The sequence below is a fragment of the Herpailurus yagouaroundi genome, unplaced genomic scaffold (genome assembly GCF_014898765.1).
Source record: "Herpailurus yagouaroundi ecotype Mexico unplaced genomic scaffold, PumYag 196, whole genome shotgun sequence".
In the NCBI taxonomy this organism is placed as follows: Eukaryota; Metazoa; Chordata; class Mammalia; order Carnivora; family Felidae; genus Herpailurus; species Herpailurus yagouaroundi.
Window position 1 is genome coordinate 28,491,537 of NW_024412427.1, and position 14,634 is coordinate 28,506,170.

General features: G+C 42.7%; 1 protein-coding gene across 10 annotated transcripts in view; it reads right to left on the minus strand.

The window, feature by feature from the left end:
- Positions 1-14,634, minus strand: part of KIF16B (kinesin family member 16B) — a 289,984-nt gene that overhangs the window by 144,413 nt on the left and 130,937 nt on the right. For all 10 annotated transcript variants that reach the window (XR_005782154.1, XR_005782151.1, XR_005782153.1 and 7 more), the window contains 3 exons: positions 2,972-3,091; positions 2,040-2,091; positions 220-357 (listed from right to left, as the gene is read on the minus strand). Coding sequence is in view for 5 of the 10 variants with exons in the window: in XM_040447749.1 (XP_040303683.1) it covers positions 220-357; positions 2,040-2,091; positions 2,972-3,091 (310 nt within the window). In the remaining 5 variants the exon portion in view is untranslated. The remainder of the gene's footprint in view (positions 1-219; positions 358-2,039; positions 2,092-2,971; positions 3,092-14,634) is intronic.

A 14,634-nucleotide genomic window follows, 5' to 3' on the forward strand; every position in this document is an offset into this window, starting at 1 on the left:
TTTAAGACAACTATATATATGTTTAATTCAACAAGACAACTGGAATTATAAAGAAGTCCTCCAGCAAAACAGAAAACAGCATAATGAAGCAAACAGTCTGCATATTTCTTGTAACTAACCAGCAATTAATTCTAAGATGCACACGTTCTCCCATTACCTGGCCAACTTGTTCTCTAGCAACGGCATACACAAAGAACTCTGAAAACCAAAACCAGATACCTTGATTTAGGTGTGTGGCCTCCATGATCTGAACACCATTCACAGAGCACTGAGACCCGCTCAGGGGTATCAGAGTCACCGTCCCCCCGACGTTTTCAAAGATGCAGTGCTCACTCTCCAGGTCGAGGCCATGAAGAACTAAGTTGGAAAAACAAAAAAGAAAGATAATATCTTCTTTGTTATCGAGTACAGTGAGTCCCAACCTTTACTTATTTTTCCATATTGAATACCCTTCCTTTTTCATGTAAATATTATGAAGTGAACATTTATGTTCAGGGAGAAAAGTGAATTTCAGGACTTCATGGCATCAGCTGACAGACGCTGAATGTTACCTCAAAGTGTCTGGATTTCACCTGTGTAAGGAAGTAAGTTCTCACATGCTAATTTCTCTCATCTTCAGGGAGAATATAGTTAAGTAACTTGTCTAAATTGAATACCATTGTGTGGCTCAGATGCTGAATAAATTTCCTCCACCAGCCACCCAAAGGTGACTGTAAAATGGAAGCAACAAAAGGGCTCTGCGGGTCAAGGCCCTTCTTATAACCTCTGCACTTATAGACACTGCATTCCAGGAGCAGAAACCAAAGGTGAACTTGGCCTGGCATGGATCTTGAGAGGCCCAAGGAAGTCTCCAGAAGCTGCACTGGGATGCACACCACCACAGCCTGTGCCAAATCTGAGAGAACATGACCTCCACTGACCTCTCGGAGCATGAGGCCGCTAAAGTACCTATTCTTGTAGGACTACACCGAGTTATTCTTACTTGGGTGAGTGGCCAGGCATGGACATGAACGCCTGTCAAAAAAACCTACACAATTTTAGGCACAGTTCTTGGCCAGCTTCTCAGAAGTACAAATCAAACAGCTTCCACTGTTCTCCACTGAACCATACTACTGAGCTTTTCTGTGCACAGAAAACATGTGTTCTTACCACTCATCATCATTTACCGCAACCCCAAAGGTCAAATACACAATTTAATAATCAGAAGAGGAGGCCTGACACCTAGTTCCACTCAAAAACAGCTGAAGCTCAGGACTTCTGGGAACTGGTTTTCAGCTCTCCCAGTTTCACAGCAAATAGTAAAACACACAGAACTACACTAGCTTTGGCGTGATGAATAGCTTACACTTGGCAGGAAAGCAAGTCCATTACCAGCAATTCTAAAAACAGCTGAGAAGACAGAATTCTTCCCCTGCCACTCCCCACCTTGTCTCTCTCTCTCTCACACACACACACACACACACACACACACACACACATACACACACACACACACACACACGCACACCAACCACCACCACTACAGTGGTTGCCCGGGTATGCTTTTAAAGCCTAACAAGACCTCACCCTGCTCCCGGGCTGAATCACTGCTTATCTGTGGGTCTCGGCAAAGACTTTCAGGAAACCCAGAAGTCATACCTCCATATGCGTGTGTGTTGTGCACTCTGGCATCATTGCACAGGTGTCTATATCCTTCCTGTTGAGGGATCTGCTACCCTCTATCTATGTCTGTTGGCATATTTTCATCACTGTCCCATTGTGATGAGAGTAGAGTAATTTAAATTACTCTCGAAAGTTGTGACAGAGTATAGAATGTATATATGGTGGGGGTAAGGATTCCATTTATTCACTAAACTAATTGTTCTGTTCCATTCATTTGAGTTGCATTCAAAATTATAGAAATGCACATACTGATCGATACTGTATTTGCAAAAGAGGTTTTTTTTATAATCACTTTGGTGTTAGTCATTCGAAAGAAAATTCTTCATTAAATGGTTTTTAAAAATCACTGGGAAGAAAAAATTGATAAAAATTCTCACCAATATCCTGTTCTGTTGAAGCATCTTCTCGACCAACGTATGTCTGACCTTCCTAGGAAGAAAAGTCAAGTTGAATTTATTAGCAAGAACATGAAGAATGGTCTGTTTCTCCATTTTTCATGTAAACTCAAGCAAGCTGGTGGCTGATAGGCTGAGCAATGTTCCAGACAGGCCATAGCCTCAGTGCAATTAGAGTTCACTGAGGCTCTGTAACAATGTCCCATGTTGCCCAGAAAATGCACAGGTCCTGAAGCTTCCTGCTCAACAAGGGTAGGCTCCTATTTTTGGCGTGCATCCATACTCTGTCCACGTGGGTAATCCCACTGATGTTCCTGATCCTTTCTGGCAAGTTTCTCCTCTAGGGGCCAAAGGTTCTTCCTATCTAAAGATACAATTTATGGGAGGCTGCAAAGCTCAGATCCAACACTATCCTCATTTTAAGGCATGGATCAGAGAGAGGATACTAAGTCAAGGTTACAGAGGCAACCACTGATACTAATGTGGTAATTCTGTTCTCTTGACACAAATTGCCAGTTTGGGACCAGGCCCAATAATGTAGGCTGGAGACACGCTTTATAATTAACCCCAGGGACTAGAAAATTACATGTAGCAAATCTCAGCTCCAGGTGGTTGTAACTTTCCTTCCTTGGTCTGCCTGCCTTTTTGTTCCTTACCTCTCTCTCACTGATTCACCAAAGTGGCAGGCAAAGTAAATGCATCTTCATTTAGCTTTAGAACTCCATAAACATGGGAACTTTTAATACCACAGAACACCAGTGAGCCATTGAAAATCCCCAAAGGGCTCAAAGATTTGTAGTGTATTCTCTAATGTAATAGTTGTGTTCACGGATGTAGAGTATTACAGGAAACCCTGCTAGTGTCTAAAGAGGAAACGGAAAACAAAATTATGTTCTACTTAAGCCATTTCTAACCTTCAAGTGATATAAGATGATTCCAGTACTCAGAAGGTCATCATCAATGCCAATCAAATGGGGCAGTTCAGAATCCAAAACAACTCCAATCCCTTCTTTCCTAAGGGCTAGAGTTTGTTCCTGAAATTAGGAGGGAAAGGAAAGGAAAGATTACTTAGAGGAAAGAGAATGAGTAGTATTTTATTTCTCATCAAAACAGCTGCAAAAAAAATGGAAAATCTTCATGCTGGGATCCTGGCATGTGGCAGGTAAAGTGAACTTGAAATATACAAAAAGCTCAATATAAAATGAAGTAAACTGGGGCGCCTGGGTGGCGCAGTCGGTTAAGCGTCCAACTTCAGCCAGGTCACGATCTCGCGGTCCGTGAGTTCGAGCCCCGCGTCAGGCTCTGGGCTGATGGCTCAGAGCCTGGAGCCTGTTTCCGATTCTGTGTCTTCCTCTCTCTCTGCCCCTCCCCTGTTCATGCTCTGTCTCTCTCTGTCCCAAAAATGAATAAACGTTGAAAAAAAATTAAAAAAAAATAAAATAAAATAAAATGAAGTAAACTTATTGCCTGATGAATACAACCTCTTTGAAACCAAGCTCAGATCTTGCCTTGCTTAGGAAAGGTCCTAGGACCACCCAACTACAAAGTAATCTTTCTCCCTCTTCAGAACCCTTATTTCACTTAATATCTAGAAGTCTCCCAATCTGTCGGCTCTTCTCACCGGTTACTATGGTCAAACTGTGAATGTTCCCCAAAGCAATCCTTTCCTGTGCATTAGCAACCTCTGTGCCAGATGTACTTGACCCTCTGTCTCCTGAACTAACTTCTAATACCTACCAGGTCATCCCTACATACATAAAAATCTGCAACACATTCTCCCAACAACGACCACCATGACCACCCCCCTTGGCTCTGCATCTCCTCCAACTACCAACAATTTCTCTGTGTCCCTTTGGAAATAATCTCCTCCAAAGTCTTCCCTACACTAGTGGTTTCTCCAATTCCTCCCCTCCCAGTCTCTCCTGCAGGCTTTCATCCTTGGGACCAGAGTACCTATAGTCACTCCCTGATGACCGCATCCTGTCTCTGGACTTCACCTGCAATCTACATGCGATGACTCAAGTCTAATGCTACAGACAGCCGTCTCCCTTGACCCCACACTCATGCATACATACAATCACTTACCTCAGTGTATTCTATGGGGATGCCAAACAGGCAGCTCAAACCTAATACATTAAAAAACCAACTCTTGGGGTGCCTGGGTGGCTCAGTCACTTAAGCATCTGACTTTGGCTCAGATAATGATCTCGGGGTTAGTGAATTCGAGTCCTGCATCAGGCTCTCTGCTGTCAGCACGGAGCCTGCTTAGGATCCTCTGTCCCCCTGTCTCTCTGCCCCTCCCTCACTTGTGCCCACCCACTCTCTCTCTCCCCCAAAATAAATAAACATTAAAAGAAAAACCCAACCCTTGATTTCCCCTGCCTCTCAAACCTGCACACCATACCATCCTGGTAAATGCCAACCTTCCTTCTAATTGTTCAGACCAAACACCAAGGCTATACTTTGCTCCTTTCTTTCTCTAAATCCTACATGCTTAGTGTTGACTCTGCCTTCAAAATATGACCTAATCTGACAACATTGAACCACCTGCACCACATTCCTCCTGAGCCCCAACCACCATCATCTTTCACCAGGCTACCACCACTGGTGCCCCACTGTGTCATGTGCTCTACTCAGCAGCCAGAGGGATGTGAGGGCAGGCTGCTCCCCTGTTCGAATCCTTTCCCTGGCCTCCCGTTTCATAGAGTTGAAAGCCCAAGCCTCTGTAAGGTTCTACAAAGCTCTACACGATCTCATCCCTTGCTAACCTCCCGTTCTCATCTCCCCCCACCTTGCTCACTCCTGTCTAGGAGTCCAGAGGCTCCTTGCCCTTCCTCAAACTTGCCAGCCTGTCCCCAACTCAGGGCTTTAGGCATCGTTGTTCCTTCTGCTTTTGTGGTGGCTGTTTCTTCTGTCACTGTCTGTCCCTTCCCTTCCCCTAGAAGAGGGCTCCCAGACCCTGGCACTACTGACATTTCAAATCAGATGGCTCTTCATCATGGGAGGATGCCTTGTGCACTGCAGGTGGCTTAGCAGTACCCCTGGCCTCTACCTGTTAGCTATGATGCAATGGGAAGTTACGCAAATAAGAGGGCTAAAAGCTATCAGCAGAAGGGAGGAAGGGAAAGAACAAAAGTAGGGAAGGAATGTGTTTCGTTTTTGTAGAACCAACAGCTCCAGCCAAGGAGAAGCCCCAGTTAGGTGTTTGACCTGACAGTCCCTTGCTAGGTATGTCTCACCTGATATCCCTTTACATAAGCCAGCTTGAGCCAGATTGCAGGTGAGGACAGCCTGGGTTTTACAGAAACCCCCGAGTTGTTCTGAAGTTACCTTTAGCTCATTACAATACCAAGAGCCCCTCCGATAAGTGCAGTTTTCCACCATTTCAAAGATGGGATGTATGTACTGGCACACTAACATGTCAGGCATGCACAACTGAACCCAATGCAAACTCCCTGCAAGCCTCCTTGCAAACCTATGCAAACTCCCTGCCCCTGCTCCCTAACACGCTGAATTAAAGTTTCCCGTATTAACCCCATGGGGAGACAGTGCTTTGAGAACTCTCTCCCTATCTCCCTATTGAAAGTTCTTTGTTTTCCTTGGGTGGCATTCAGTTTGGTGCACCCCAAGCAAACCCTTGAGTTCGGTTACATACCCACTAGATACCAGTAGTACCCTACTGCTTCCACAAGGCTGTGACAACCAAAAAGTCTCCAGATACAAGCCAATATCATCAACTACATCAACTCTAGTTGAGAAGAACTCCCATACATGCGCGCGTGTGTGTGTGTGTGTGTGTGTGTGTGTATAACTATATAAATAACTCAGCCTTCAGTACCTCCAGTCTCCACTCAAATGCCACCTTCCCCATCACCCCATACAAAGTAATAAGCACTAATCTCCTTTATCCTGATGTTTCCCTCCTTAACAATTACCACTACATGATATATTACATATGAGCTTATTACCTGTCCGGACTAGAATATAAGCCAGTGCCTAATTTCATGTCTGACACATTGTAACTGGTTAGTATCGTCAAATCAATGAATGAATGAATGAATGGTCAGGTACACGGAGTTCCGACAAATGCAGGCAGGGCGGCAACAGCGCTGGTCAGGCAACAGACCATGGGTCCCTGTCCTAACATAAGGCCCATCGGTACCAAGACAAAAGAGCTCTAAAATCAGGCTTCTAAACAAATCTGAGATAAATTCCAAAGACCGAAGGTGAAAAGTCCAGCCTTGAGGCTGGGCCATGCTGAGCTCTGACTGAGTCACGTCCAAGAGCACAACGCTGCACCCTGTGATCTTAGGTATAATGTGACCAACGGGGAAGCAAGCTCTAAGCTACCAGCCAGGTTCCTGGTAGAGACACTCCTAGCGGGTCTCTTCCCCACCCCACCCCTATAATGCGCACTGTGACCAGGGCACAGTTCTAGATCCCCAAAGCGAGCACTGCCTGAAACATACTCAGTACACCTTACATTTCTGCAATGAATAAATGTATTTCATGTTACTGAAATATTAAAACGATGTCATCCTCTAGGTGAAGGATTCAGAACTTCACAACCTTATAGACAAGGGAGTTACTAAGAGGTTCAGGGGAAGGGTAGCAGAAAGAGAGAAGTTTCCTGGGCCTTCATCTCTGCAGATATATGAGTCTCAAACACACACCCACAGAGCTGCAGTCATGCAAGAGGGTGATGGAATGAAATGCAAAAAAAAAAAAAAACCATAAAAATCACCACTTGAAAGAAAGCAATTTAATTTAACAACCATTAAATAGATACGCAGAGAAAATGACCAATGCATAACTTCGATTCAAGAAAAGGAAATGAAGCGTATCATTGTTCTTCAATTACTCCTCTTATCAGCCAGGCTCCCACTGCAGGGCTCAAAACCTCAGGCTTCCAGGTCGGAGACTTCAGTAATCCTGATTTACTGTACCAAGACCCTCGCAAATCTTAGTTAAATGAGTACTCTAAATAAACCAGCCTCTACTCCTATCTCTCAGATATTGGTAGAATGTGTTCTTTTCCTCCTGACTGTAGAATTCAAGCAGGAGAGGAAAGTATGTGCTTTAAAAAAAAGAAAAAAAAAAAAAAAGATATATGTTAGAGTGGAGAACTTAATCACACGGTTCTATTTCATAAAACAGTGTCCTCACTGGAAGGTCTGGTGGCTCTGAACTGTGACAGTACCACATATGTGGTTAGGCAGCCGCCTGCCAACAAATGTTCCAGGCCTCTAGGTCCATGTGAAGAGGACAGTGACTGTTCTCAGAAGTGCAGAGACATATGTATTTTCTTTCTGCATAAGAGTGGACAATAACCCGAGGAAAAGGCAATATTTTAAATTCTCATAGCTCCCACTCAAACTAGAGAAATTGTTTTGGACTACATCCCAGTTTAGTTTCATATTCCTTTTTTTTTAAAAAAACCACTGAAAAATACTTTCTTTTTCCCTTCCTTGAAATAAGTCTCATAGCTTTTGAAAATCATTGGAAATTCATAACTTTGGAGCCACTAGGTCAAAAGCATTACCTGTCCCCACTCCCCCTTCCCATGCACACACACCAGCATGTTCTCACACACAGTTCCATACACAGAATGGGTAACAGCTGAATTAAGAGACAGTCTTCCAGGACTGGGAGTGGGGGCAGATGAATTTATGATTAATGCTGCTCTAAAGCTCCATGACATTCAAGCTGCATTCACTACACGATATTATAAAAGTGTCACCTCATAAAACTAAAAACGAGGGTTTAAATCATTGCTCAAGTGAAAAAGTAATTTCAGACAAAAATATCTATCACGTATAAAATATTTATTGAGTGGCATCTACTGTTATACATAATTTATGAAACACCTCTTTGATAAGATGGAATATTTAACATAGCAGAATTGGCCATCCCTCCCCCAACTCTAGGAACGCCATGTCCCAAAGAAATGGGAAAATATATAGAGCTGCACGTATTTTGTATTGAAACAAAGCTTCTGGCAACCAATTATTGTATAAAAAAGAAACCATAGCCTGACTAAAAGTGTCAAAACATACTATCAGCTTATTTTAAACATTACGTTCATTACATTTGCAAATAATATGTTCAATATGTTTCTCTGAACCTAAAACATGTGTCCAGTGCCTTTGTGCTCACAGTGTCACTTCTGGCACATTCCAGCAGTTCAGGTGAGTTACAGGCAGGGCTGCCTGATTCCAGGGGAGGAGACCACACAAGGGCTTAGTTCATTGGGAGCGCCCCATGTAACCACCATACCTGTTTATAAGACTGAGCAGAGGTCCTACCTCTTTTAATCACAACCATATCCTCAGCATCTAGTACTTTCTGACAAAAGTCAACAGCTTTCCTCAATGACTAAGTGAAAACCAAAACAAGAACTTAACCAACAACAAAACCAATTTTTCCCTTTTGAGAAGTCTCCTGAGAGCTGGATCTCACTTGGGGAATACTAGGAAAACTGGTGATGTGTCTGTCCCACCTAAATTAAGAGCTGTCTAAGAATAGAAACTGTCTTTCCTAACACTGACTACGTCAGGTGAATATGGCTGCACCGGGCACACAGCAGTCACTCAATAAGTGCTGATTATTCGCCACGGTAGGGAGTAAGTGATTTTAAGTAGATTGTTTTTTGACAGCCAAAAATTAAATGTCAGACTCTTTTTTTGAGCAAATGTAGTCTATGGAGAATTATGTGTCTCACTAGCGGAATTTTGTAGCCTTGCCTCACAGTATAAAGTGCAGTTAACTTCTGCCAACTTGTCTATGACACTTAGCAGAAGACGAAAGGTTCCCCTGGAGCCGGTGCCCGCGGTGTGTGTAAAGAGGGAGGGAGGAAGCCAGGCAGACAGGAAGACTTTTATAAAAAATAAAATTAGCCTCTAGCAAAGCTACTTTTTCATTTAACACACCGCACGTGACTTTATGTGAATTTAACAAAAGGAAAAGAAACTGAAGTATTTGTTGAATTTCAACCAAATGTTCCTTCACTACAAGGGCTATTTCCTAAAATAGCCTTCTAAGTTAAAACGTCATGAAGCATATTTAGCGGTCTGATGGTGCTGCCGACGTACATTTTTCATACGTGCTTTGATTTTAAGCACTCTTACTCGAGTTTGTACACGTTTGGAAATATCTGCCTCCTGCCCTCACACCTGAATAACCCCTTAGCTGTGTCAGTTTGGGCCACCGTCGGGTCATACTTCCTTTCCCTCAGAATGCTGAACACACAGCTCCATTATCTTCAGAAACTGACTGCTACTCTGAGGAAATACGAAGCTACGCTAACTTTTAGTCCACCGCAGACAATCTGCTTTTCTGCCCAGGGGGGTATGAAGAACTCCTTTATCTCTGAAATCCAATAGCTTAATTAAGATAGATTTCAGTCTTGAACCTTCTGTACTCCAAATTTTCCTGGAATACAAGACTCATCTGCAGACCCAGTTCTTTTGCTTATTTCTTCATTTCACGAAAACTGGCTTGTTTTCTACCGCATTTTGTTTCATTTGCTGACTGTCTACTTCAGGGATGCCAATTATCCTTATATGACATTGTCTTTGTCTTCTTTATATTTTAGCGTCTGATTACTTAATACCTTGAGCATTTCATTTGTGTTCATTGACATTATGAAGCCTTTACTCTTTTAGTAATTTGATTTCAATGGCATCTATTCTTTCCCTTGGTATTTCTAGTTTTACGTATTAGTGCTGTACTGGATGTTGTTTTGGACCTCACACTCTTTCTTTAGGTCTGCAATCTCCTGTTTTTTTTCCCCCCCAACCTCATTCTGCTTTTTATTATCATCTTGTTTTGTTTACCGACTTCACATTTCTCACTAACTTTAGTTCCACAGAATGAAACAATTGTAAAGAACTCCCATGCCTTGAGGTATGCTTTCATCGAGATCTGGACCCTTTGTCTTTTGCATGCTAGATTCCTTTTCCTTTTCCTTTTCCTTCCTTCCTTCCTTTCTTTCTTTCTTTCTTTCTTTCTTTCTTTCTTTCTTTCTCTTTCTTTCTTTCTGTCCATCTGTCCACCCATCCCTTACTATAACTATGTTTCTAGAATTACCCTAGTTTTATCTCTCATCTCGTATATGTGCTCAGGTGTGTATGCTTAGGAATCCAGAGATTCCGTATGCTCTAACACACAACGGGCAACTCCTTGACCCCTGTCCTGCTGTTCCTGTGATCTTGTCAAGTTCAAAGACTGAGTAGCCTGCATTCTATCACTTTTCCCTAGCCAGATGGAATGAGGAGAGCCACGTTTCAAACAAAGCACCCTAGAGGCTCTAGGGTGAATTTGAATTCCAGGGCTCTGCCCTCTCTTAGCAAAGGTCATGAAATATCCTCTACTGTGCTCCTTCCTCCTGCTTGAGATCCCACTCCTGTGGGGAAGCCTGCTCCCAGGTCTCTCACCATTTCACCAGGCTTTTACTTACAAAGAGAATCAGCTCTGCATTTCACTTCCTCCCAGTTACCACCACCAGCTACTTCTATGGCTCCTCAAATAAGAACAGGGAAATCAGTTTGGATCTCCCCAGACTGGAGGGCCCCGGGAAGGGTTTTTAGAACCCTCACTGATTTAGGGGCGCCTGGGTGGCTCAGTCAGTTAAGCGTCCGACTTCGGCTCAGGTCCTGATAACACGGTCCGTGGGTTCAAGCCCTGCATCGGGCTCTGTGCTGATAGCTCAAAGCCTGGAGCCTACTTCAGATTCTGTACCTCCCTCTCTCTCTCTCTCTGCCCCTCCACCACTTGTGCTCTGTCTCTCTCAAATATAATAAACACCAAAAAATATATATATTTTTTAAATTTCTTAAGAACCCTCACTGATTCAGCTTCCGATGTGAAGGCTTAGGAACAACCTTCCCTCTTCCTCAGGGCCGGCTTGTGACTTTGTCATCTGCTCCCTATTAGTGAGTTCACGGTGGTTTTTCTGCTGCAGCATGGGATGCTTGCTTTGCTTTTTATTATTTCCTCCCATCTTTGAAACTGTGATGTCATCTCCAAATGCCTCTTTAAAGAGTAGGATTTCAGCAGGTTACAAAAAGGAAGAAAATAAGGGGTACTCCAGGTTTGGGGGACTCCTTGAGTAAAGACAGGACAACAGCAAACATGGGTATATCCACAAGAGACCCCTGGAAATTCACTTTACCTGCTAAACCTGGAAAAAATGGACTGGAAAGCCAGGTAGATGGATCATTTATTTATTCAGAAAACAGGAAGCCATTGAGAATTTTGAAAACAGGAACGGGTTGATACTTTAGAAGATGAATCTGGCAAGGATGTGCAGGAAAAATGGGAACAGAGGAAAAAGAAAAGCGGGATTATAAAGGACACTGCAGAGGTAGATGCACTCTGTGACAATCAGTTTAGACGGACTGACCTTAAGACATCCTTCTCAACTATTTTACATATTCTTCTTAATGAGAAATAAGGAAAACTGGAGAGCTTGCAAGAGTTGCAAATATCTGATAAATATCCAAAAGATTTTTGTTGCCAGGAAAAAAAAAAAAAACCAACAATCCTGACATTTACTAGTAATACTTTGCAGACAGCTCAGCAAGTGGATACTGGTGACTTGTTAAAATCACTCACCAACTTGACTAGCAAGTGTTCTCAAGTAATTTACACGTTTCTCATATAATACAAAATGATAAACGGTCACTGGCAACACAAACTAACTAGCTCTGAAATCCTGAAAGTACACCACAAGCTGACATTCACCCAAAAGCTACTATTTCTTGTATGTTCTTCCACACACAGAAAGAAATCTAACAGAGAAAGGAAAGATTGCCAAGATTGCCAGGAAATCAATGAAGCTGTACATGTGAACCGCCAACTATCATCCTGTCTTCTTTCACTCTTTGTTCATGCAGCCTGAGTATGATGAAAAGAGGTAAGAATCTCTTTCACATTCCTCCAGGAAATAACTTTACTTTTGCTGTGTTCTCAGAAGAGAATGTGAGAGAGAAGTGAATAAAAATAATACTGGGTGGCTAACAGCATTTTCTATGACCCTACAAGTCTATTGGTAATATGTAATCCTTCTTATGAGAGCTCTATTTAATTATGCTCTCTGAATCATAATCTGATTTACACACACACACACACACACGCACAGGAAAGAATAGTCTGTGGAAGTTAATAAGGGAATGGAAGTCTACCATAACTGAAAAGGTCTGGCAGATACCACAGACCTAGAATCAAGGGAGGACTGGCGATCAGCCTTAATGAGAATGAGGCTCCAGCAAGGAGGAAGTTTAGGTGGGAAGGCAGAACTAGCAATCCATGGCTTGAAAAAACAAAAAAAAAAAGGAAGAATCAAGTGGATCAACCTAGATGCCACCCTCGATCCTTCTCTTTGCCTCAACTCCCCTAGCCAGACCATCAGTAGGTCCATCAGCTCTACCTACACAACAAAGTCTGAATCATCCACAACTTTCTGTCTCCACTGCTACTGAGCTGATCTGGCTACCACCATATCCTACCTGGAGTCTCTGACATCCCCCAGTTGGTCCTTCTGCTTCCTCTCTTGCCACCCTACAATCCATTCTGCATATGAGCCAGAGCCACCTTTTCTAAACATCAAGAGGTCATGCATAAAACCCTATGGTGGTTTCCCATGCATTTAGAATAAAATGACCCCCACATCTCATTTCATCTGGCCCCTGTGCACCTCTCCAACCTTTCCTCCCCCCTCTCTCCACTTGACTCACAATGCTCCAGCCAGAATGCCTCCTCATTCCCACTGCAGGGCCTTTGAACATGCTATTCTTTCTGCCTGGGACATTCTCTCCCGACTTTGTTGCTTATCCCTTCTTGTCAATCAGCTCTTACCACACATGCTGCCTGCTCTCTTAAAATCAAAGACAGCAGTGAGTAAATGGAGAAAGTCCCTGCTCAGATAAAGTTTATGCCCTACTAGACCCCATTCCCCTACTCCCAGGCACATACATATTCTACCACTCCACTGGGCTTAATATTTTCAGGGCACTCAAGGCTACCAAAATTACATTTACTGAGTGTCTTCCCCTCCAGAAAGCAAACGGTGGCAGGACAACAAGCTAGGCCCAGAGAAAGAGAATTCAGGATGGAATCACTGAGAGCCAAAATATTTAACAGTATCGTGATCTCTGATCCCAAGCCTGAGACTATTTCTGATCAGTCCTGTTTTTATGCTCCTTGCTAGGCAAAAGCAGCTCTTGAACCTCAAAAGAATATTTAAAATGGCCAGAATAAGTCAAGCTTATAAGGGAATCTTGCTTAAATGTGAAGGTTTGATCCTAAAAGACTATCATCATAAATGATTTACGAAGTATCCAACACATCTCTACCTAGCATCATGATGCTGATATCAGATTGGCACCTATTACATCATGAAAGTTAGGGTAGAAATGTAAAAACCTTGTTTTTCACATGACTTTGAAACAATCCACATTAAAGTACCTGTGGTCAAAAGAAACACCTTTAGAACAGATGGTGAACAGTTCCAGACTCACCAGGGCAGAAATAGGAAGAGAAGAATCTGGCCACCACCTACTCCATGGTGCTAACAAATCTAAATTTCCTAGGATTATTGGCAGTCAGCCCCTAACAGTAAATAGAATTAATATTGTGCTTTTAATGAACAGAAACTCTTGGGGCAGTTCAATTTCCACTATACTTCCCGTTACGGAAAACATTCTTTATTTTAAACACCAACAGCTAACTCTTGGCAGGCAGTTCAGAGACGATGCTGTGTAGATCTTTCTGATGAAGCAGTCCTCTGCTGGCTGAGCAAATCACCCAGATGTTGGTATTTAAATTATGCAAAATGCATAATACCAATTAAAGAAATTACGTGTGAAAATATGCAAGAGCAAATTTCCCCGCATTAATATTTAACTAGGCTTTTTAAGTAGAGCAGGATCTTGTGATCAGAAGTACATTAGTATATTTGAAGTATATTTGAATGGAAGCCTAAAATACTCAGAAGGGCTCACCAGAAGGTACTACAAGGGCATTTCTATAAAATACAAATTTGAACACAGGTAAGAAAGCTAAGTGAAAGGGTCACTTTAAGTGGCACGTTGTAACCTAGAAAGCTTCACTCTGACATCTGCTTCACGCTTTGGTCATGTAAAGCTGGTTTACTCTTGTTTTCTTACCCACAGAAAATGTCACGCTCATATCCACCTTCCAGCCTTTGCTGGAAAGTCTGCTTGGAATAGCCTTGCAGTCCCTTCCTCTATCTGAATCTTACCCCATCTTTCCCCTTGCTGTGGGAAACATTTAGAGCCTACTCAGATCCACAGAGGACACGCCCTCTGTACTGACCACAGTTAAGCAGCCTAACCACTCAGATCTCAGTTGAATACAGACTACTGACATTAACATCTATGTGTAGTTATTTGTCCTGTTAGACCAGCAGATCACTCAAGGAGTTTTTAAAAAGTATCATGCCTGAGCCCTGTTCTGTCCCTTAACTGAGTATCTCAGGGGCAGGGCCCAAGCATGGTATTTTTTTTTTTTTAAGTTTTTCTTTTTCTTTCTTTCTTTCTTTTTTTTTTTTTTTTTT